General features: G+C 35.2%; 3 protein-coding genes across 26 annotated transcripts; 2 read left to right on the top strand and 1 right to left on the bottom strand.

The window, feature by feature from the left end:
• Window positions 1-395: 395 nt before the first annotated feature.
• On the top strand, window positions 396-8611 carry LOC103402209 (agamous-like MADS-box protein AGL11). Of its 8 annotated transcripts, none has more exons than XM_070814476.1 (10): window positions 517-622; window positions 1505-1530; window positions 2020-2251; window positions 6607-6691; window positions 6959-7020; window positions 7287-7386; window positions 7550-7591; window positions 7679-7720; window positions 8030-8184; window positions 8347-8611. In XM_070814476.1, exons 3-10 carry the CDS (start codon window positions 2070-2072, stop codon window positions 8348-8350), a joined length of 672 nt encoding a protein of 223 aa, XP_070670577.1. In that variant the 5' UTR covers window positions 517-622; window positions 1505-1530; window positions 2020-2069; the 3' UTR covers window positions 8351-8611. The 8 variants fall into 8 exon arrangements, with proteins under 8 accessions (XP_070670582.1, XP_028950486.1, XP_070670581.1 ...); XM_070814478.1 differs by lacking the exon at window positions 517-622 and adding an exon at window positions 1099-1357; XM_070814481.1 differs by lacking the exon at window positions 1505-1530 and having other exon boundaries at window positions 396-622; window positions 6971-7020.
• Window positions 8612-10185: 1574 nt separating this feature from the next.
• Window positions 10186-14991, bottom strand: LOC103402210 (immune-associated nucleotide-binding protein 9). 6 transcript variants are annotated; one of them, XM_008340951.4, is made up of 6 exons: window positions 14871-14991; window positions 13323-13571; window positions 12879-13156; window positions 11875-12039; window positions 11652-11786; window positions 10186-10593 (listed from the first exon to the last, which is right to left on the bottom strand). In XM_008340951.4, exons 2-6 carry the CDS (start codon window positions 13552-13554, stop codon window positions 10393-10395), a joined length of 1011 nt encoding a protein of 336 aa, XP_008339173.2. In that variant the 5' UTR covers window positions 13555-13571; window positions 14871-14991; the 3' UTR covers window positions 10186-10392. The 6 variants fall into 6 exon arrangements, with proteins under 6 accessions (XP_008339173.2, XP_008339172.2, XP_008339175.2 ...); XM_008340950.4 differs by having other exon boundaries at window positions 13323-13576; window positions 14871-14983; XM_008340953.4 differs by having other exon boundaries at window positions 13323-13576; window positions 14684-14922.
• Window positions 14992-15909: 918 nt separating this feature from the next.
• Window positions 15910-22916, top strand: LOC103431741 (regulator of nonsense transcripts UPF3). Of its 12 annotated transcripts, none has more exons than XM_029094656.2 (14): window positions 15910-16224; window positions 17163-17269; window positions 17531-17626; window positions 17876-17974; window positions 18130-18209; window positions 19211-19309; window positions 19556-19679; window positions 20680-20765; window positions 20927-21410; window positions 21555-21650; window positions 21812-21930; window positions 22018-22070; window positions 22353-22492; window positions 22584-22916. In XM_029094656.2, exons 1-12 carry the CDS (start codon window positions 16085-16087, stop codon window positions 22054-22056), a joined length of 1569 nt encoding a protein of 522 aa, XP_028950489.1. In that variant the 5' UTR covers window positions 15910-16084; the 3' UTR covers window positions 22057-22070; window positions 22353-22492; window positions 22584-22916. The 12 variants fall into 12 exon arrangements, with proteins under 12 accessions (XP_028950489.1, XP_028950487.1, XP_028950488.1 ...); XM_029094654.2 differs by having other exon boundaries at window positions 15912-16224; window positions 22015-22070; XM_029094655.2 differs by having other exon boundaries at window positions 15912-16224; window positions 22015-22070; window positions 22396-22492.
• The last annotated feature ends 342 nt before the right edge of the window (window positions 22917-23258 follow it).

The following is a 23258-nucleotide window of genomic DNA, read 5'->3' on the forward strand; positions in this document are numbered from 1 at the left end:
CCTCTTCTCTCTTGGAAAAATCAAATTTCTTCAAACCCTTCCTAAAAGTTTCAATCTTTATCAACCTAAATCGATATGCCTGGTACCATTTCAAACAGGTCTCGCTAAGACCGATTAGTGAAGAGTTTAGTCGGCACGAGTCCGACATAGTCCCATTAAACACAATCCTGGCTCACACCAAACATGGGATTAATATTCTTAGTAAGCCAGTCCAATCCAGTAATACTTAGTGAGTGCAAACAAACACGCCCTAAGGGCATTTTAGTCAGGTTAGCTCTTCATTTCACCAAATAATTATAGACTAACATTTGAACAAAACTTGCAGTTTATGGAGCGAATTTGAACCTGCAAAGCTGTTCAAATCAGCTCAAACAACCACATCTTGTATCCCATTTCGGTAAAAGGCCAACTCTCTCTCTCTCTCTCTCTCTCTCTCTAGACTCACACACACACACAAATCAAAGTTGGACAAAGTAAGAAAAAGGCTATAATTGGCGTGGGAAAGAGGACTTGCCTACAAGCTTTGGCTTCTCTGGGATTAGATATTTCCGAAAGCTGAGGTGAGGTCAATTGAAGAGAAGACCCAAAGGAGTTGTGGGGAGTTGTGGAACCCTAAGTAAAGGTCCTCAGCTCATTATGTTTAAACAAAATCATCTCATCATTTTTCCAGGGAAAAACTAAAACAAATTTCCAAATACTATTATTTTTCATCGTATCGCATTTCATATGTAGCTAGATCTTCGTTTCCGAACTTTTATTTAGCTAATCTTGTCTTCTTATTTTATTTATTTTATCTTGTATATAAAGTCTGGGTTTTATAGTGTTCTTGATATATATGATCCCAAATATATATCATCTGTTGCTTCATCTTTCTGTCTTTCTTCACTTTCTTTTTCTTCTCTGTCAACTTTTTTATTTACATATTGAACATGATATCAAGAATAAATAACTGAGACTTCGTTTTTATATAAATTTAGGCCTTTGGCTTTCCAATATATATATATATATATATATATATATATATATATATATATATATATATATATATTAACATATATATGTGTGTGTGTGTGTGTGTATTCTAATTAATTTGCAGAACCACCACCTCCTTCTTCTTTTTTCTTTGAATTTGATTTCAGCCCCAGTTTTCTTCAGCTAACTTCCAGCTCATGCTCACAAACCTAGCTAGCTCAGTAATCTATATATTACTGATCTGTGTTTTTCTCATATGGTTGAGAGAGAGAGAGAGAGAGAGAGAGAGAGAGAGAAAGAGAAGGAAAGAGTTCCTAGTAAAGGGTACTGCACCATTAATGGTGCCATGACTACCAAAATCTTGTTCAGCATGTTGTAGATTCTGGTACCAGAGTTTGTATAGGGCATTTTTTTTCTATGCTTAATATATATTGGACTCTTTTCTTTTTTTGTTTTTGGGTAAAATATTTATGGACTTTTTTCTATCTTAGTTTGGCCTTCGCATTAATCAAACTGCTGTTTTTTTTTTCAGTGGCCTACAACCCTCATACTTTTCCGGTGCGATCTACTTCTAGATCTCCTCAACTTTTTGTCTGATTTCTTTTTTTTCTTATCATACTTTTTGTCTGATTTCCTTGATTTATTTTTCTTTTGTTATTTTAGTCTCTAACACAATAATCCTTGATGTCTCCCATCACCCGATCGATTCTCCATCATAATTATCTTTTTCATTTATAATATCTTAATTTCAGTCCTTCCCTTTGATAGCTCGAGAAGAGAGAGGAGGAGATATCTCAAAGAGGATTTTCTTTTTAAATTTTTTTCAGTCTGTCCTATAGTGATTTATAGGGTGTTCTATTTAATTAGCAGTTTATTTTCCATTTAGTAATATATATGTATGTATGCACACACATATGCTAGCTTTCTCTTTTATTCAGAATTAATTCTTGTTATTTTAATTAATCATCACGCTGCAACGATCTATATGAAATTAGTACTATATATATCCTATTTATTAATATTGTATAAATTCTTTTATGTATACAGGCAGGAGGTTGGTTCGCTCTTGGACCGGATCAAAGTAAATAGATATTAAGATGGGGAGGGGAAAGATTGAAATCAAGAGGATTGAGAACACGACGAATCGGCAAGTGACCTTCTGCAAACGAAGAAATGGGCTGCTGAAGAAAGCATATGAATTATCCATTCTCTGTGATGCTGAAATTGCCCTCATTGTCTTCTCTAGCCGGGGCCGTCTCTACGAGTACTCTAACAACAAGTAATATCCTATAACTAAATTCATCCTTAACTGTTCTTTAACTTCACTTCACTTCACTTATCATTGATTATTTATTTTCTTCACTTGCATGCATGCATTGATTAAGTAGTTATTTACATTTGGGTCACAATTTATGCGCTGGATCGCTAGATAATTAATAAATATCACTCTATGCAATATTGCAACAACAAGAAGTATTATCCTACTAAGTTGGTCTGGTGTATGAATTCTATAACGTCACTCATGAGCTCGGTTTTTCCGAGAAGTTTTCCGTTAGCTCAAATTTCTCTATTTCTTTTCTTAAAATCTCTTTCTAAGTCTTCATAGGTCTTCATGTACCCCTTTTTATCCTAAGCCTCTATCTCGTAATTGTATTTTCTAATAGGAGCATATGTAGGTCTTCGTTTCACATGTCTGAACCACCTTAACCAATTTTTTCTCATATTATCTTTAATTGCGGTCACTCTTACTTTACCTCAGATATACTCACTCGTAATCATGTCCTTTCTCATCCGAGAGAGGACATGATTAAGAATGAGGATATCCAAGATAAAGTAGGAGTGGTTATAATTAAAGATTGTTCAACATATATATTTTGAGTCCAACTATATATTATTGGAGATTTTTCTTGTCTTTATTAATTCCCAATTTTTGAGTCCAACTAAATTTGATTTTATGAAAATAATTTAGAAAGCGTTGAGTCCAACTTAAATAGCGCTTGCAAGTGTCTGCGTGCAGTGGCGAAGCCACGTGGGAGCGACGAGTGGCGGCCGCCACTCCCCTCGTCGGGAAACACCACTGGACCCCAGGTCTTCGCCACTCCCCTCGCTCTCGTCGGAATTCATGGTGGAGGAGATTAACAGAGGTCTGGAAGAAAGTCGAAGAAGGGATTACGGTGGGGACGACGAAGGAGGGGGTGGGAGTGGGATCGACGGGGAAGGAGATGCGGTTGCGATGGACGGAGGAGAGGTTGATGGAGGAGGTGTGGGGATGAGATTGACGAAAAGCAGTTGGGGGTGTCGGGTCTGGGAGAAAAGCAAGGAAGAAGATGGGTGTTTGGATGTGGGTTGAAGATAAAGTTGGGTGTTTGGTTAACAAGATAACAAGTATTGGGGAAGAGTTTTAAATGACAAGTGTTTTAAAGTTGGGTGTTTGGTTAACAAGATAACAAGTATTGGGGAAGAGTTTTAAATGACAAGTGTTTTAAAGTTGGGTGTTTGGTTAACAAGATAACAAGTATTTGTGGTTTTATTTTTGGGAGTTTTAACAAAAAAACTCCTGGTACTGTTCACTTTTAACGAAAAACCACATTTATACATTTCTCTGGTGCTATTCACTATACCTTTAAAAAGGGTTTTTCATTAAAAATGAAGTTTTTTGGAGTTTTTTTTTAGTTTTCCTTTTATTTTTAAGTCTTGTATGTATTTTTATTTTCTCTTTTAAGACTCCCACCGTATTTATCTTAAACTCTCATATTATTTATAAATATTGTATTACTTTAAAAACAATGTAAATATTGTTTAATGCTTATTTTACGATAATTTAAATCTATCTAGGCTTCCGCCTAGATCTCGTCTAGGCACCTAGCTGCTAGGTCTCAGTCCGTTGTTTGATTAGTACCTAACATTTTTTAGGATCTAATCCTAGTCAATTTAAGTTTCTTACAATGGCTTAGATATTATTGCTTACAACTGCTTGGGTGGAGAGACCCTTTTCTGCTATGAATATTGAGTCAAAACTTTGCACTATCTAATGTGAAAGTAACCGCTTCGATTGAACTTTACACTCTTTTGAATTTCGCCCCTCCCCTCTGAAAATCATGGCTTCGCCACTGTCTGCGTGGGTTTGCGTTAAAAAGAAAAATATCTAAGTTAATGCTCTCTTTCTCTCTACATATGTGTGTGTTACTGTTGTATATATGGTGTTTATAAAACCACTGTAGTCACAGTTTTCTCAAAGACATAAAAGTGAATGAAAAGGAAACAGTTGCACCAATTTGGACCTACTTTGTTCCACAAGAATCAAGTACTTGTTGGGTGTGTTTGATACTTCATTTTCTTCATATTTAGGGCTACAAATCTATTAGAATCTCTCTCCCTCTCTCCCTCTCTCTCTCTCTCTCTCTCTCTCTCTCTCTGTGTGTGCAGTGGCATGCATTGAGATCACATATATCATGATAACGTGTCGATGGTCTTCCCTTTCCATTTCTGGCTTTCAAACCTTACTACCCTTCTGTTTGTCTTTATCTAGCTATATTGTGCAGTACTCTAATTCAAGAGAAAGCTTCTTCAACTCTTCACTTTGGTTTTCACTCTAAAAGGTTAAAACTTTCATAATATATATACATATTTATGTATATTTACTTACCACTTTGCAAAAAAGAATATGAAACTCTAATAAACTCTGTGCTCAGTTTTAGTTCTAGGGTTTCTATTTTAATACATGCAAGGGTAACATGCACGTGCCATGCTGCTGCATTTGTGGGGGTTATGCATATGGAACAAGTTAACTGACCCATCCATGATCCACCCATACTCTTTTTTGACTCTTGAGGTTTGGGGTTGGACTGGAATTCTCTCTGGATCTCTACCATCTAAATCCTCTCTAGATCTCTACCATCTAAATCCTCTCTAGATCCTTCAATTCTGAAGCTGGTGAGAGAGAGAGAGATGGAGATCAAGAGGGAAGAAGATGAATGGAAGAAGAAGAAGGTGAAGGTGAAGGTAAACAGGGAATAAATTCCTGACCGTTCAAATTTTGGTTAAACAGACAGAATTGAAGAGTTTGGAGAGCTCATTGATCAATGGGGTTTCTTTGCATGAATGGGGAGTTTTACACGTACCGTACGTAATTGTGCTGACATTTAGTCTTTTGTTGCATGCATGGATGTCTTCCTACATCCTCCTAAGTCCCAATTGCTTTCCAGTGTCAAATTTTCGTCTTATTCGTCTTCAACGTCAAAATTGTCTGCTTTAGCACATATCTACAGCTATGTCAAATTAAAAATTGCAACACTTTTGAACTATTTATTTTACAATAGCAGTATATCTTTTGATAATGACTTGTACAGAATTGAGTTACACCTATGTAAACCCGTTTTTTATGAATTATTCTTCTATCTTTTTTAGAGTTGACGTTTTTTCTCTTATGCTTCCCATTTCTTAATTTGTTTGACAAAACCTCCTTGTTGAATTAACATTTTTCTCCCTAAAACTAAAAAACTTTCGAAATAATTGTTTGTTTTATTAAGTGGTGATTTATATATTTATGTATATAGCTGAGAAAAGAAATACTAAAAGTAGGGGAGAAAATAAAGTGTCTTATTTGTAATTGACATCTGCGTGGCTGCGTGGTGGCCAGTGCTGTGCATATATATATATGTCATTGCCCTCCACAAAAGGGATTGAATTGACTTGAGAGCCACGCCATGCATATATTATCCATAGGCAGTGTGCCCTATCTCTCATTCATGTCCCATCTCACCAACATATATATGTGCTTTCAGCCACCCCTTCATTGTTTGACACCTCGAAATCGCATGAGGTTATTTTTGCACTTAAAGTTCTGTTTATTGAACAAAACCAAATATGGTCGTATACAAATTTAGGTCATCTTCAGTCAAGGGTATCTAACAAAGGACCAAAATGAATCAGCTAAAAGAATCAAATCTAAATTTAACAAAGGGCAGGCCCGGCAGGGTATATATAACGAGCCCTCAAATCCCTTAGCGGCCCCATCATGTGCTTCCCAAGTCAAGCCCGTTTAGAGATGGAAAAATTTAGCCATGTGTGACTGGAGAAAGAAAGACTTAGCCTTACAATATTCTTTAAAATATTGGTTTATGGGTGGCTAAACGTAGCCAAGGGCTAAGTACGTTTTAGCCGTCCATGACTGTAAATAGCCTTAGCTAAAGAAAGTTGAAAAACATTATTTGGCATGGAATAGCAGTTTACAGTATCTAATAATCTTTTTTATATATTTAGAATCACCCCTTAAAAGTCATGTAGTTCTACAATATTTAAGCTCACTATAAGCCGAACTTCGTTGACACCCTCAAAATGCATCTAACATAAGATACAACTTCCAATTATATATTGTCATGAATTATATATATATATATATATATATATATATATATATATCTAGCTCTCTCAGCCTCTCTATATTTATAATGTTTCAAAAATTTATGAACCCATACAGTGCTAGTAGTTATTCTATTGGTTCATCAACTCTTTTTATCCTTCCTAGATCCTTTTTGTGGGTTCATGTGAAATTAACTTATTTGAAAAAGAAGTTGATCAGTTTACACATCTGTATCACCTATTGACACTTCACAATTTAAATTTAACCTGCAGCAGTATAAGAAACACCATAGAGAGGTACAAGAAGGCATGTTCAGATAGCACAGGATCAACTTCTATTACTGAAATTAATGCTCAGGTGCGCCATATATATATATACACACACACACACATATACATATACATATTTGTTTAATGTATTTTTATTTTAGTTTTTATGCCTAACCAGATATTATGTGAGTGTATATCTTATATATATATATTTATAAACCTTGGTCCTTGCATATACCTTTCTGTTGAAGTTTGATACATATCTTGTGGTCTGGTTAATGGATTAACTTACTTTGGATAATAGCATTTGTCAGATTGACAGAAATACTTGCTGCATTTTTGTCTTGATATGCAGTATTATCAACAGGAATCGGCAAAACTGAGGCAACAGATTCAAATGCTGCAGAACTATAACAGGTGATCCTCTCCACTGTATATTTCCTTGTATATACATGCATTGAACTGGAAAAGGACCATTAATTTGATCGCAATTGTTTATAACCTCCCGAATGAACCTGCATGAAAATAGTCCAAAATATATACATATTTCATCAGTTACCTAGAGATATCAATTTGTTTTGAAATTAAAGTATACTTCTCTATAGAATTGACCTAGCTTGCATCTCAAGGCGCTTAATTGTATATATAGTGGATGAATAAAAATATTGATTGCTTAATTGTAGGCACTTAATGGGAGATGCCTTGAGTAATCTGACTGTGAAAGAACTAAAGCAGCTGGAAAATAGGCTTGAACGAGGCATGACTAGAATCAGGTCCAAGAAGGTAATTAATTCACTCAATTAAACGATTGATTTATACGATATTCTTGATGGCTTTCGAAGAATGCTGCATACGCGTATTTTCCAATTTAGTAATTGGCCATCTTCAATGTTCCTCTCGCAATTAATTATTTCCTGGTATGTATGTATCTGATGCTTGAGAACAGGATGAAATGCTGATTGCAGAGATTGAGTACTTGCAGAAAAAGGTAAACCTTTTACATTTAAGAAGAGTTGCTCTCTTCCTATGAAGTGAATGCTCTAAATATAATCAATTATCTCTGTTATGTACGTAGGAGATTGAGCTGGAAAACGAAAATGTTTATCTTCGAACTAAGGTATGCGCAAGCGCAGAGATTAGTATTCATATACGTTAATTTTATGAAAATGCATGCCGAAACTAATTAATCATCAGATGAAGAGAGTACTTTCCCATCTGTGCGTGTATACATACATGTTTAATTAGCCACTAAAATCACTCAAAAATAACTGATATGCATGCAGTCTCTTCTAAGTTATATATGTTTTATAATAGTTCTCAAAAAATATAATGTACGTACGATATTCCAACATTTACTAGCTAATTAAATCAGAAATTATTGATATATACACATCGATGTTTAATTTTCCGATGGATCGATGATCAGATATCAGAAGTTGAGAGGCACCAAGCAAACATGGTTTCTGTGCCAGAGATGAATGCAATCCAGGCATTAGCTTCGCGCAATTTCTTTAGCCAGAATATCATTGAGGGTGGAGGAGCTACCTTCCCACAGCAAAACAAGAAGATTCTCCATCTTGGGTAATCACTAAATTACTAATAATTATATATACATATACATACATATATATATATATATATATATATATATAATTTAACCTGTAATTTAATTCGTACAGAAACAATAATAAAACAGAAATTTTTTATATCTTGAGTTTCATATTTTGTTGTGTTTACGTGCAGGTAATTAATTAGCTTTTTGGAGGCAGAATCTTCAAATGCAGGAAATGCTAACCTCTGTCACCTCAATCATCTTAATTATATCCAGATATTACTAATGATGATTTATCTTCTCTTATGTGTTCGGAACGAATATTGACTTTTTCAACAAGATTTCTAATTAGTAGCTTAATTATGTATTTGTAAGGATTGTAATATGACTTTGGGATTAAGTACCTAGTACTACCCCGAATAATTTTTTTTTAAATACTACGAAGAATAATTACTACACTATGTCTCGTAATTTAATTAATTAGCTTAATTATGGCAGTGATGCTGAACTATTCGTTACATAAGATGAGATAATGAGTAGCTGGGTTTCCCAGTTTCTTTCATGGTGTTATCTATGCTAGCACGTACTAGTATATCTTCCACAGAACCTTCCCTTCCGTTGATTGGATGCAATAATTAAAACTACTAAGTTTTCGTTACACGACAATCCAGTTTTGCAATTATCATCGATTTTGATAACCATTGCAGTTTTCAATTTAAATAAAAAAAGTGCAAGACTGAAAATTTGTGACTATTTATTTTTATTTTTTAATTTTTTAAAAAGTAGCTTTTTATTTTAAAAAACCAAAACCAACCACACTTTTGAAAACAAAAAGCTACCAAACAATCTTTCATTTTAGAAAAAAAATGAAAACAAAAACTAAAATCTAAAAACGGAAGGACTATCAAATACCCTCTAAACAAATTAAATAAGTGTCACCAAGTCTCTTTGCCAAGTGTCACCCCAAGAGACACTCTTTGAATTACAAAATAATGTCTAGGAGTGTGCTATCCACTTTTTTTTACTTCACATACATCTTTGTTAATAATTTTCTTTAATTTATTCGATTTTGTGCCTGCAATCCCTGCCTTTTCGTACAAAATTAAAACATAATATTGTTTGTTTAGACAAAGAAAACTCACCAGCTAATAGACGTGGGTCCAACCATGGCCGACAACTCTGTTGACGACATATCAACTGTTGTACCCTAATTTGGGTCTCACTGAATGTATGTAGAAAGGGAGGCTTGCGCTTATTTTACAAGGGAGCAACCTCACCCAAATTTGATACAAGGCTCGTAACCCTAGATACGTCACTCTCTCAAACTCTAGTAAATGTAACCAAACAATTTTTCTAGTAGAAACGGAAACGACACCAATGTAGATGTAACCCAACTCCGGTTGAACAACGATATATCACTTGTGGTTCCACATTTAACATCAAACAGTTAGACACCGTTATGAAAATCGACGCAAAAAGCTAGGAGAAGCTGCTACAAAAAATTTGGCAAGGATTTTTTTGTTTCTTTTCTTTTTATGGTCAGCGATTTTTTGTTCCTATTCCAAGTTTCAGTTATTTTTTCTCCGATTTCCTTTCATCTTTCCATCGTACGCATACCCTCATTGGTTGCTCAAAAAAAAAAAAAAAAACCAATGGCTTCTTTTCATCTCCACAAGTATCCCATTCTCTACAAATACTTAACAACACACACACACAAAATACGCTTAACACTTAAGCTGCAAGTCTCTTGACTCACCGGAAATTCGATTGACAAATCAAATTCACTAGGCAAGGAAACTCTAAGGATTCTCCAATGGATCAGGGTCAATCTTATGGTAAGTTCAAAATGCAAGGGCCGCCTTTTCTTCAAGTCGACCCTTCTTGGCTTAAACTATCAATTAAAACTGCGTAAAATAAACACAGAGAACCGAAGATAAAGATTAACTCATCCAAGAAATCTAAACGGGTGGTATGTGTGAAGGTGGTTTCAGTTGCAATACTGAAGGATATGCTGAAATTGTAAGCCAGAGTTGCAGACAAAATATATAAAATATATGTATAGGTATAAAACAGAAATAGTAAACCCAGCATCCTACCAATTTATTTACATAAAAGGTTCAAACCATAATCATTGTCAATCGCCGTCACAAACAGTTTGCAGCAAACTCCACATTAGCCAACCGTTAAACGAGGAGAAAGATTGATTCCTTACCACGCATCTTTATCAAAAGTTGCATTTATAGAATGACACACTTGGTTTCACCTCTTTTACGAAGCTCCTCCTCTGCTTTCATTAAATGTTCTCGAAGCTTTCGAATTTCATCATCAGACTTCAGCTGAGCCTGTTGAGCATTCTCTTCTGCTCTCAGACGTGCAGCTTGTTCATCTGCCAACTGTTGCTCAAGCCTCATAGTGGTCTCTCTTAACTTTGACTCGACCTGTGTAATATCATCATGTTTCAGGACTAAAGAATAATGCAACATTTGATCCTTTCAAAGGAAAAAAAAAATAACGAAAGCCCATGCATATAGACGTTTATTTCAATCACAACATATGGTTAGTCAAAAATTATAAATGTTGAGAGAAATAATAATGCAATTAATCAGTAAGCCACACAAAGGCCAATTTTGTAAAGCCTCCCTATAGTCTTTCTCACCCAATCTTTCAACTGCCACAAACAACAAAAACTAAAAAGACGACAACAAAATTCAGTTAAAGAAGTTATCTTCAGAAAAATTCTGTTCCATAGTTTACAGAAAAACTCTCTTCAATTATTTTTCTTATCAAACTCGTCAGGTGATCCCAGTTTCATGCTTCATACTCTGTTATATCACGAGAACATAAGCATGCAAAACAGATATGTCAACTCGAAACATATGATGTCAAAGTCCTATATATCAGAAGATATGGCTTGAAGGAAATTTCCAACTGTTAACACTTTTTTGTACTACCAACTCTGCAAATACTAAATGTCAATTCTTGATGACCACTCCACTCATTTCATTCTACCTAAACTACTACATGACATTAGAACAGATGAAAAAATATAAAGCAAACTTATGAAGCCATCCCTAAACTTTGTAACGCATGATGCATAAAACTGTACATCTCCAAACTTATGTGAGAGAGAACCAATAAACTATGCAAAATCTCATCTGAAGGTATTCTACAACCGCGGGACTGACTACTAAATGCATTCAAGAGTTCATTGATCCCAACCTTATATGCAATAACTTGTCTACAAGGTATTTGCAAGTGATAATATTTTCAAAGGCAATCAATGGAAAGGAAAAACATGGGACGGTGATTTAGATATGATAAGAAATAGGTCCCAACATATTAAAAAAAAACACAAGAGGTGGTCAATATCATTGTCAAAGAGTGCAACCAAACATGGTATTCTAGTTTTAACCGAGTAAGAAAACTGGAAGAATATATTGACATCCATAGCTAAATCCAAAAGCAAAGCATGTGAAAGCTTAGGGCAATCTGTTACCATCTCAGTAATCCGCTTAAGCTGCTCGTCATGTGCACGCTGCATCTGATCCTTCAATTCAGATATTTCTCGTTTGGAATACCCCTTCAAGGAGTTGACCTCTTCTTGTTGATCACGAAGTTTAATGGCCCCTTTCTGTCAGATACAATGAAAACTTTATCATGATATTTACAAACAAAAAGACAATTTAAGCAAGTAGTTAAGAATAAAAATAATAAAATACCTTCACTTCAGCAAATATCTCATCTGTGTACGGTCGCCCACCATTTTGTGATATGACCTTGTTTACAAGGGATAGAAGGTTCTCGACTTGTTTAACCCTCTTACTTTCATCCTTAGTCTTATTATCAAAAAGCACACAGCGGTTTTCACACAGAGTAAGGATGTCCTACAATAATCCAAGAATTCATTAATCTTTTAATACATAACATCCAAGTATTCAAGATGGTAATGGATTACATAAGAAATTGTACGTAAGTGGTTGCAAACCATACATTAAAACGTAAATACAAACTATAATAAGCCCTGATTCAGGCATGGTTAAAGAAGAAAGAGGATAGGGCCTTGTTTGGGCGAGGATTGATAGAGTTTTCCCTAATCTAGGTTGGGCTGACGTTTTCTCCTGTATCTACTACTATAGTGAAAATCCATCATCCATTATACCATGCTTACTAATGGACAATATTCTTTGATCTCCAGCACACTAGACAATTGAAGAGAAGGGATCAAAGAAACAAGACATGATCAATGACAGAGTGCATTTTAAATACAAAAAAGGAGCCACTGATTTCATGGACACGCTGAAAATGAAGTTGCTGAAAACTGTCCCAATAAAATAAGACGGAAAGTCCGGCTCTTACTGTCTTAAATAAGGATGATGTAAGCTTATGAGGAAATGAATGGTCATCCAGAATGAAGGAAATGGAAAACCATTATGAGCGTAGGGGTGGGTTTAACAGGTTTTTAACTTGACTTCATGTTTCTACACGAAACTTTAATAATGTGAAGTAATTCAAGTTATGTAGCAAATAATTCCAGATAATCATAGAACTAGGTGGAAGTAATAAGCACAACCCTGTTGATATATATCAAATAAAAGGAAAATCAATTCTGGAAGAAATGCAAAAACAAAAAAAAAAACTAATGGTGAAGATAACATAATAGTTTATAGAAACGAAACAAAAGAAGCAAAACGTTAAATAACAAGGTTAAAGGTTGGTGAATAACCTTTAAAGGTTCTGGGCATTCACGGCCCAAATAGTCATCCAAGGTCTCATCATTGTCTTCAAGATCATCTCCCCCAGTAAAGACCACAATCATATAATCAATAATTTTGCTTCCAAACAAAGTTTGCAAGCTACGCAATGCAGCTTCTTCTTCTTGTGAAAAGCGAGTCCTAACTGAGAAAACTACAACCACAGCATGGATTCCATCTTTCGCCAAATCAATACATCTGACAATTTCTTTGCCAACAAAGTCTGACTTTGCAGAAAAATCAAAAAGACCTGCAGTGGTGTGCCACACAAGTCAACACAGGGAGAAAGATTAGCTTTTGAAAACTAAATTCATTGATGCGACTACCCTATCCATCTGTCTCTCTATTCCAAGAAATGGACAGAATGTATATATTCAGATTGAATCTACAAAGAATACAAATTAGCAAGATTATACCAGGAGTGTCAATAACATTTACGACTTGTCCATCTCTCAATACAGTTTTCTCCATTTCACAAGTACTCGTAACACCAGAGGAGCTTGTCCTGGACTTGAAGGCCTTTCTTCCAAGAATACTGTTTCCCGTTGCACTTTTTCCATTACCAGTACGTCCAACTAAGACCACAGTGCGAACAGCACTAGTCAGTGAAGCAAGCTCCCAGTCATCATCAATCGAACTTCCACCCATTATGTAAATCAGGAAACCTGAGCTGGCATCTAGTTATGTTAGTATATATAGTAAAAAAAGTATGCTTCACATAAGGCATAAACGTGCAATGAAAAAAATCACGTTTGGACCAATAGAAAAATGTTTTTTTACGACACACCCACTGCATAAATGAATCCCTATTTCATGTAACCACAATTCCAAAACTCAGAAGTCATATCTCCGTTCTTTGATAGAAACAAAATTATGCAAATGACCCTTAATCAATAGATCGTTTTTTATTCTGAGCAGAAGATAGTGATTTCGAAACATGGTCAATGAATTGTTTCCCTTTGGAATGGAAACTTTCTCAGCACCCAAAAGCCACACGTATTTCCATGGACTGGCAAGACATTCCATTAAGTTAAAAAAAATTCGAAGTAATCAAACAAACAAACATAACACAATTTTCGAACAATTATAGGGAGTCCCAAATAAATAAATTAAAAACTACAACTGAAACACCGACCCGATGTTCTAATTTCGTTCTTCTATTTTCGGCTAATACAAAGGCTGATTATGCTTCAAATAAAGGTCGTACCCAGTGCACAAGGCTCCCGCTTTACGCAGGGTCTGGGAGAGGTGAATGTCGGCTAGCCTTACCCCCATTTTATGGAGAGGCTGCTCCCAAGTCTCGAACCCGAGACCTACCGCTCATGGGCGAAGGCACTTGCCATCGCACCAAGTGCGACCTCTAGGAACCAAGACAGAAGCAAACAAATTTGTACGAATACATGTAGCAAATTATACGCAGTCCCAAATAAATATATTAAAAACAACTGAAACACCGACCCGATGTTCTAATTTCGGCTAATACGAAGGCTGATTATGCTTCACATATCACTATTAGTTCCATTTAAAACAATTTCCAACCACTAAACAGAGCATAGGAACCAAGACAGAAGCAAACAAATTTGTACGAATACATCTAGCAAATTAAGCAAACGATCATCAAGTACTGCAATCTTCAAAGTAAATCTAATATATTTAATCATAATCATCGCAATTAAAGCTAGATGACTCCCCAGTCAACAAAATAAGAAACAATTAATCAAATCCAAAACCTGAATCAGCTAAATACGCTAAGAACACAGATCAGAAGCAGAAATACTTGGGATTTTCCGGGAAAACGAAAAGCCCCCAATAATGCACCAAATAAGTCTCGACTGGGCGCAGAGAGGCAAAACAAGCAGAAAGCGTAAACCTGGATTTTCCCGGAAACCAAACAAAAAGTAGAAATTTGGTTCGAAAGAGAAGAAGAATTTGTTCAAGGGATTAGGAATTGGGAGATGACTTACTTGCAAAGGAAAATAGTAGAGTCGCAATCGCCGACACAGTGGGGGAGATGATAAGTTCCCCAAGACTTGTTTACTTATTTATTATCGCCTGTATTTGCATAGGGACCCTTGGCGTTTGTGGGGCCCGCTAAAATTACAATCAACGGCCGAGATTGCACCCACTGTTTCCATGTTTATTGGGATTTGTTTTTTGTCAATTGTTTTTCGGATTTTTAATTTGTGTTGCGGCCAATTTTATAAGAAAGAGGAAGAGAAAATAATCTTCGCAAGAAAAAAAATATCTTCAAATATGTAAATCATATGAGTTGTCATGTAAATAGAGTTTTACATCTTTAAAGACTAAACAACATTGCCTTTATCCAACGAGAACAACTTATATAACACAAATACACTATTATATAGAATATTTATTAATATAAAAGTGATTTGTAAATAAAAATTTACACATATATTTATTTCATTTCCATGAAACCCACCATAAATAGTGTACACGTATATATAACAGTTTCGAACTCTTATTTCTCCCCTAACAATAAACAGTGTTCAATATCTTAATGGATAAGGTGTTTCTATCCATACACTCCGCGTTCAAAACTTCTTCATCTTCTAAATATTGTAATAATTTCATACTCTATCTTTTATAATAATAATACTAAAATAATAAAAATAAAATAAGTGTACACAAAGTCTTTCTCACATCCTAGTTGCTTATGTTCTGGAGTTGGGTTGGACCTTCTACACACTAGTTACTGGCCCAATTTCGTGGGCTTTTTGCTTCTTTGGATGAACCCAATCTCTAATGCTAGGAGAGGAATTAATTGTTTATAAAATTTTCCAAAAAATGAGACTAAAATTAAAGTTTGCAAAAAAATTTACCAATTATAAAAGTAAGAAGTAGCACAGGTTTGGTATTTTGGTACTTTTTTTTAAATAGGTATAAAAAAACTAAATTTAAAAACAACTTATTTTTATAATTTTAAATAAAAAAACTGAAAACGCGGAGCAACAAAAATAAATTTAATCCCCGTCGCAGCAAACTAATAAATTAAAATTAAAAGTCCAGCGAGAAATTAGCAGCTCTGCGAATTCGGAGCAAGCGGACAATACCCCTAAAAGAAAGCAGGGAGGGAGGAGGGTAGAAAGAAGAAGGAAAAGGAGAAGTAGGAGGGCAGGCAGATTGAAAAAAAATTGAAATCAGAAGAGAAAAAAAGAAGATGAAGGTGCCATTGGTGAGGACGAAGGTGTTAATTCGGCACTTGCCTCCGTCTCTGTCTCAGTCCGATCTCTTCCACCAAATCGACCACCTGCTCGCCGACCGCTACAACTGGCTCTGCTTCCGTCCAGGAAAGAATAGGTCATGCCTTTTCAATTACTTTGGGGTTTCAATCATTTTTTTTCTTATTCTTACTGTTTCTTAGAAAAATTAGGTTTAGGATTGTAATTTCAATTCGAATGGGGATTTCTTTCATTTATTTATTTTTAATTGGAGCTGTTTATACAACAACAACAATCAAGCCTTATCTCGGTTTTGCGCCATGTCTTCCCTTATCCCACTAATTGGAGCTGTTTATATGGCATTTTTGTAGCATTGTAAGTGATTATTCATTTTTATGCAAATTTTGGATTTTGGTTTTGATGTTAAAAGCAAATAAAAATACTTCCGGAATGCATTTCTTGACCCTTTTTTGGTGGCTTGGGGAAATTGAACTTGTTACATTAAGGGGAAAGAGATATGTTTGTTTCTTTGTTACTTAAGGGGAAAGAGAGAAGGACGAATTTTTATACAAATATGTTTTTGTTTTTGCATTTTTGAATGGCTAATTACTTATTTGTTGAGTTTGTATACCCATAATCTGTTATTTGAATAAATTCTGTGCTGAGCTTTGGTCTGCGACCGCGTTTAAAACAAGAGGAAATCAATATTGTAGATGTTATGGGGTTTTATAGGTAGTGAGTTCCCCATGCAGTTCCTACTCCTGTACTTGTTCTAATGTCGATAGATAGACATGGAAAGTGGTTTTGTTCCCTTTTGTTCTCAGTTGTAAAAACCGTTGTTGGGCAAGAAGGAAACCGTATATATTTGAATTTTTCATTTTTACTTTATTAAGTTTTGCTTTGAGTAGCCAGATTGATTTATCAATTTTGGTGGATTCACATGTTTGTGGAACTCATGATTGATGGGGAAGTTTGGTTTTGCAAGAATCTGTGTTTTCTAATTCGTTTCTTGGCAAAGAAATGGAGAATAAGGAAATTTTCTCATTTAAATAGTTTTCTTTTGAAATAATGTTGCAGCCAGAAGAACCAGAGGTATTCTCGGGCCTACATAGATTTCAAGCGACCTGAAGATGTTTTTGAGTTTGCTGAATTCTTTGATGGACACGTGTTTGTCAATGAGAAGGGTAAGGAACACTGGAAATATGTTTATTTACCATGGTATATTCATATGTACGAATGTTTCTGTTTTTTGGCTTAAGTTAGAACCTTGTTTTAATGACTTTGTGTCATATTGATGTATCCAAATTTTCTTTGTAACTTGAGAGAGAGATTGCTTGATCCTTGCAATATAAAAGAATATATCCACCTTGGTGTTAGAATTTCAGTCGTATATTATATTTGAAGCTTGGCTTGAAAGTTTGAAACTTTTTTTTTTTTCTTTCCAGGGGCTCAATTCAAGGCTATAGTTGAATATGCACCCTCACAGCGTGTTCCAAAACCTAGTACGAAAAAGGATGGCCGTGAAGGGACAATATATAAAGGTGCTAAGTTAGGACTAGTTTGATAAAGTTTTTATTTTCTGAATAAAGAGAAAATAACGAGGAGAGAACGGAGAGGCATAAAATGGAAATGAGAGAGGCAATGAAGAGAAGTTCAAGAATAAGTAGAATTAAAAGTAAAAAACAACCTTTCATTTTAGTTCCCCCCCCCCCAAAAAAAAAAAAAGCTTGTAGACTAACATGATCTGACCTGACTTATTCAACTAACTGCAACATACTTGACAAATTTAGATCCTGATTATTTGGAGTTCCTCAAACTTATTGCAAAGCCTGTCGAGCATCTTCCTAGTGCAGAAATACAGCTGGAGAGAAAGGAAGCAGAACAAGCTGGTTAGTTATGCATTTACTGACATTTTGTATGTATGTTTTCTTAGTACTTGCATAATATTTTGGTAGTCCGGAAAGTTTCCCCTCTTCTTTTTTGGTTATATCAATACGAGTTAGTTTTCTCAAGATCTGACACTATTTCTCTGTTATTTTGTTAGGTGGTGCAAAAGAAGCTCCTATTGTTACACCCCTCATGGAGTATGTTCGTCAGAAACGAGCTATTGGAAGTGGTACTCAGGTAATGGCACTACAATTGTTTTTCTATGTGTCCTTGTGTTGAAAATACATTACATAGCCCTAAATAATAAATAGACTACATTTCCTTGTAGTCTTCTTCTCAACTTATCGCTTCAGTACCAGAAAAAAAAATATTGCTTTGAGGACATTATAAAATTACCCAATTAAGAAAAGAAGTTGACTCCCTTCTTTTATTTATCTGCCTATTTACCTAATATGTAAGGGTCTTTTTATTTGTACTTTCTATCCATGAAAACCTTCACTTGCGTCTGAAAATATGTATAGTTAAATTAAGATAGAGCTCTGGAGCACACAATGGTAGTCTGGAGTTCTGTTATGGTCAGAATTTGATATATGGTGTCTCTTGGGCTGTCTTTTATCTACTTTACCCTATAAAATAATAGCATAATTCAGTGTCTCAAATCTTTTTCCAGATCAGCATTTATTATGCCTCACAGATGTACCTAGTCACTTTTGAAAGCTGAGTCCTGAATAATAAAATTCGTCATTCGCTATCCAATATTAATCCACTTTCCATGAAGGGCTAACTTATTTTAAAACAGACACACAAACGCACATGAAAGTAAGCATGGTCATGTGCATCCGCACAAGCACATGTTCATATTTTCAGACTCTAGCTAGACACTCTGTGTTTAAAAAGTTGAACTTTTACTCTCATTATTTTTTATAGCGAACAGAATGTTATAAGCTGTCCTGATTTTGTACGGTTTATTTACTTGTGCACATGAATCCCTTTTCTCTGCGAACAACCTATAACGATCTGTCTGCTAATATGTTAGACAATAGGAGATAAGATAAGCTGTGTGGCTTTACTGGAGTTCCTTTACCGTGGTAGAATCTCATACGAAATTTATTTTTGTACATCCTAGTTTATAAGGTATTAAGGTGAAATGTAATTCTTTTCCTTTCTCCAGGTACATCCTAGTTTATAATTTTCATCTACATTTCTTTTGAGGTATTGAATTTTTTGTTTGATAATAGGTTTCATCCGTTGTTCGGAAGGTTAGAAGAAGAGTCAGGGCTGCCTCTGTTAGCAAACGTGGCTCACCTTCTACAAAACGGGTCTCTGAGAAGAAAAAGGCATGTGCCTCCATTTATGTATAAATGTTCACAATCACCTGTAAAGAGGGGTTTTGAGGGCATCTTTTGTCGATAGACCTTTCCTTTCAGTTATGATTTCTCCTTGCGGAGGCAAAATATGCTCTTGACTCTTTGTGTTTTTTTATTTATGTTTTCCCCTTCTTCTATTTTACCCTGTGACATGTACCACATATGTCTGTGTATAGAAAGTAACAGAATTGTAAATTATCTTTTTGATTGACACAGTACATAATAAAGGACGGTACTAAACACACAAGTCGAAGGGACAAATCCACTTTCAATGTGGTACCCAGGCGAGAGGATCAGTTGGCTCGTTCAAGTGGAAAAGAAACATTAGAAAATGAAATTGGTACTCAGTGTTTTTTTTTCCTGTTAGTGTTTTTTTTTTCCTTCTGTTGGTGTTTGTTGTTTCCATTCGTAGGAGATGTTTTCAATTTTAAACAATTGCTCAAGGTGGACTGATTATTATGTGCATGAAGGAATTTCTGCTTCTAATTTAATTCGGAATTGGCCACTCTTTCCAGTATCATTTGGTTGCAAGCAATAATATCTCATGTATGCGATTAGTGTGTGAAGTAATACCTAATCACAAATTTCCTCAGTGGTTAGTTACATGTCATAATGTTACCGTATTAGTTTAGATAGGGCTGTCAATGGTCAGATCAAAGATTGGTTGAATACAATTAGGTTCAAATATCTTACAGAAAAAAGTCTGATGGTTCAAACTTGAATTTGATTCTGAATCCAATTATTGTTTGGTCAAATTTAGGATTCGGTGATGGTGATTAGAACCGTTAGGTTAGATTAGATCTGAACTTGATTTTAAATATTAAATGAAGAAGTGTTACATCTTAAATGAAACTTTATGTAAGCAATCATTGTCTTAGATGAAAACATTGAAAGTTGATATTTATCTTGGACTTTGCTTTATTGCTGATTGTAAGTTTGAACAGGCCTAAACTAAATAATAGTTTGATAGCTCTGCAGAATGAAAAGTATATCATGTAATTGAAGTTTCCATTTGATGCAAAAGTATAATACGAAATAATTTCTTAAGAAAAAAACTGATAAAAAAAGGTTTCCCCACCTTATTTTAGGTCATCATTAGAGTCTGTCGTTAATTGAGAGCATTATGCAAGTTAATCATTTTTGTGATTAATGCGGTACTTTCTTGTAGTCAAATTTTAATTTAGTTAATGTTTTCACTTGACTGAAATTTTGGGAGAATGAACTTCCAATCTTCTTTAGACACCAAACTAGATACTACAAGAAAAAATATATGCCCGTAATTTCTCGTATCTTTCTGCTGTGTTTTTATGTTTGCTAACTTAAATTTTTTATCAATGAAGGTTCTGTTTCAGGAATCCCTGTGATTTCTGACTCTGGAAAGAAGAAAATCTTACTTATTAAAGGAAAAGAGCGTGAAATATCTCCTGTAAGTTCTCAGTTTTTTTTAGTTGCCTTCCTATTTGACTCTCTGTTTCGGATATTTATACTATTTTTTCATTTATCACGTGGACATGATCTATTATTTTACCAGTCTTTAAGTTTTTATAATTTTGAATTAGTTGTGATGGTCTTTTTAATTTTCCCCAGGTTGAAGGTATGTCACAACTTGGAAGTTCTCCTATTTCACATGCTCCGAAGCAGAACCAAAGGCGTGAGGCTAGTGGAAGAATGATCAGAAGCATACTTTTAAATAATGAGGGACGCCAAAGTCAAACTTCAACTGAAACTCAGCCTCAGCAGAAAATTCAAAGTCTGAACTCAGATGTTAAGCGAGTATCTCGGCCTTCCAATGCAAGGTCAGGGTTGAATGGTGACATCTCTACTAATGAACTTAACTCAATGAGCTCTGAAGGGGATAGAAAGAGGGCAACAGCTGATAGATTTACAAAAAAGGACGTGCATGGTACAACTAGTGTTAGTGAGAGGCAGGAAAAAAATACACGAAACAAGGATAGACCTGATCGTGGTGTTTGGGCTCCTCTTCATCGTGCTGATAGTTCACATGCTAGTGCTGAGCATTTGCCATCCTCCGGGTTACAACGCCCTCAAGTAATATCTGATTCCTTTGAAGGTAAGGGCTGTTCCTGTACATGGATGCTCAGGTGTTTGTGAGTATAGATGATCTTTAGTATTAAATCATGCTGAGTCAAATCTCAATGCACGAATATACACTACTATAGGAATATACACTGACTATCAGTGCAAGATTTTCTAGGTCATGGAAAAGGGAAGGACGACTCTTCTTATGGAAGCAGGACTGGGGAAGTTATAAATCCTACAAGTGGACGTAATAGTTCTCATGTAGAGAATGGTCAGTTAAATCTTCAAAGCCAAGATACTAGCAAACTATGAACTAATCGCATGTCCAAAGCCAAGATACTAGCAACTATGAACTTATCACATGTCATCTATTTGTTTATATTTTTAAATTTCACGTCTACATCTTCTGCTAAACTTTTATACTTTGTCTAGGTTCACATAGACATTTTGGTCGCCATGGAAGTGCCCATAATATGAAAGATGACAGTTCTGTAAATGTAGGTGAGGGGAAGCCATCTAAAAGAGGTGCTTCTGTTCATGGTACCCCTGAGGTATGCGCTCTTGCCATGTTGATTACCATATTATTTAATCTTCCTTTTATCTGAAAGTAGTTAGAATATTTCGCTGTTCGCTAGCAGAAACAAGTGTGGGTTCAGAAATCATCTTCAGGTTCTTAGAACATCCAAGGCTGGTACGTCCTTGATTACTTGCATCTTTAGTTTCCTTCTTTGTTTTGCCTATAACTTTTCATGCACTCGTACAGAAAAGGAAATTGCAGTAGATTTTTTTTTCTGCTGTTAATTTCAAGTATCAGATCAAATACATAATTTATGACTATTGAAACCTCCCATCGGTGTGGATTTGTTTTCAAACAAGCTTATGTAGCTTATTTGTGATGAACAATGACCTAATCCCGATTGTTTGCGGGTATGATTTGGTAGATTATAATGGTTTGCTATTCTGTTGAAAACAGATTATGTCATTCAGTCAGAACACTAATTCCTCATATGTTTAAGGCAATCATCTCCGTAATCGTGGCTTAAGGCCTTCACTGAAGACATCATGAAAATGGAGGCATACCTAAAAGGGGAATTTTGTTCGGGCCAAATTATGGTATGTTCGCGTGTTATTAAGTTTGAATTGGTTCTTAATCCTGGGTTGCAATCTCACATGAATTTATTTATTTACATTTTGGGGATTCTAGTCCAAATTGTCCAATTTGTGCCGGAGGGAAGGATTGCGGCACGCTCCAAGTTACAAGCCTTGCAAACATGACAAAAATTTGAGAGATGGTTTAACTTTTTTATCTTCAGTGTACGATTTTATCGTTATGTCATATGTATAGTTTAATTCGTGACGAATTTCATAACGCTAAAATACTCGTCGAGTTCGATTGTTGTGTGTACTTGGCGGACTGGTAAAGAGTATAAGAACCTCCACCTTTATGTACCAAAACGATGACGATGAATGGTGTACCATGTAATAAGGAATATTTTCGTGAAGTGAAATGTGCAGTGGTTTGGCGCTTTTGGACTAATTTTGTTGTTTTATTGGTTGTTAACAGTAAACAGTACCTTCGTTTATTTGTTCATTAGTTACTTATCAAGCTTAACTTTAGCACTGCTGTTCCGTTAGGAAATAGGAAGTCACATTGAGAAGAGAAATATCACGAGATACAAAATTGCAAATTGATCGAGACGAGACGATCTTTCTCCGAGCCTAATTGGTCAGATGTGATATAAAAAAAGTTGAGAAGCTAATCAACACCTGTAATATTGCAAATATGCTTTTGAAGATGATAAGATGAACCGTACAAATTGGATTGACTCTCTGGATCACACAATCCGGAGCTCTCGAACCGAGCAATCTGGACTGTTCA

This window comes from Malus domestica, chromosome 15 (genome assembly GCF_042453785.1).
Source record: "Malus domestica chromosome 15, GDT2T_hap1".
Taxonomy (NCBI): Eukaryota; Viridiplantae; Streptophyta; class Magnoliopsida; order Rosales; family Rosaceae; genus Malus; species Malus domestica.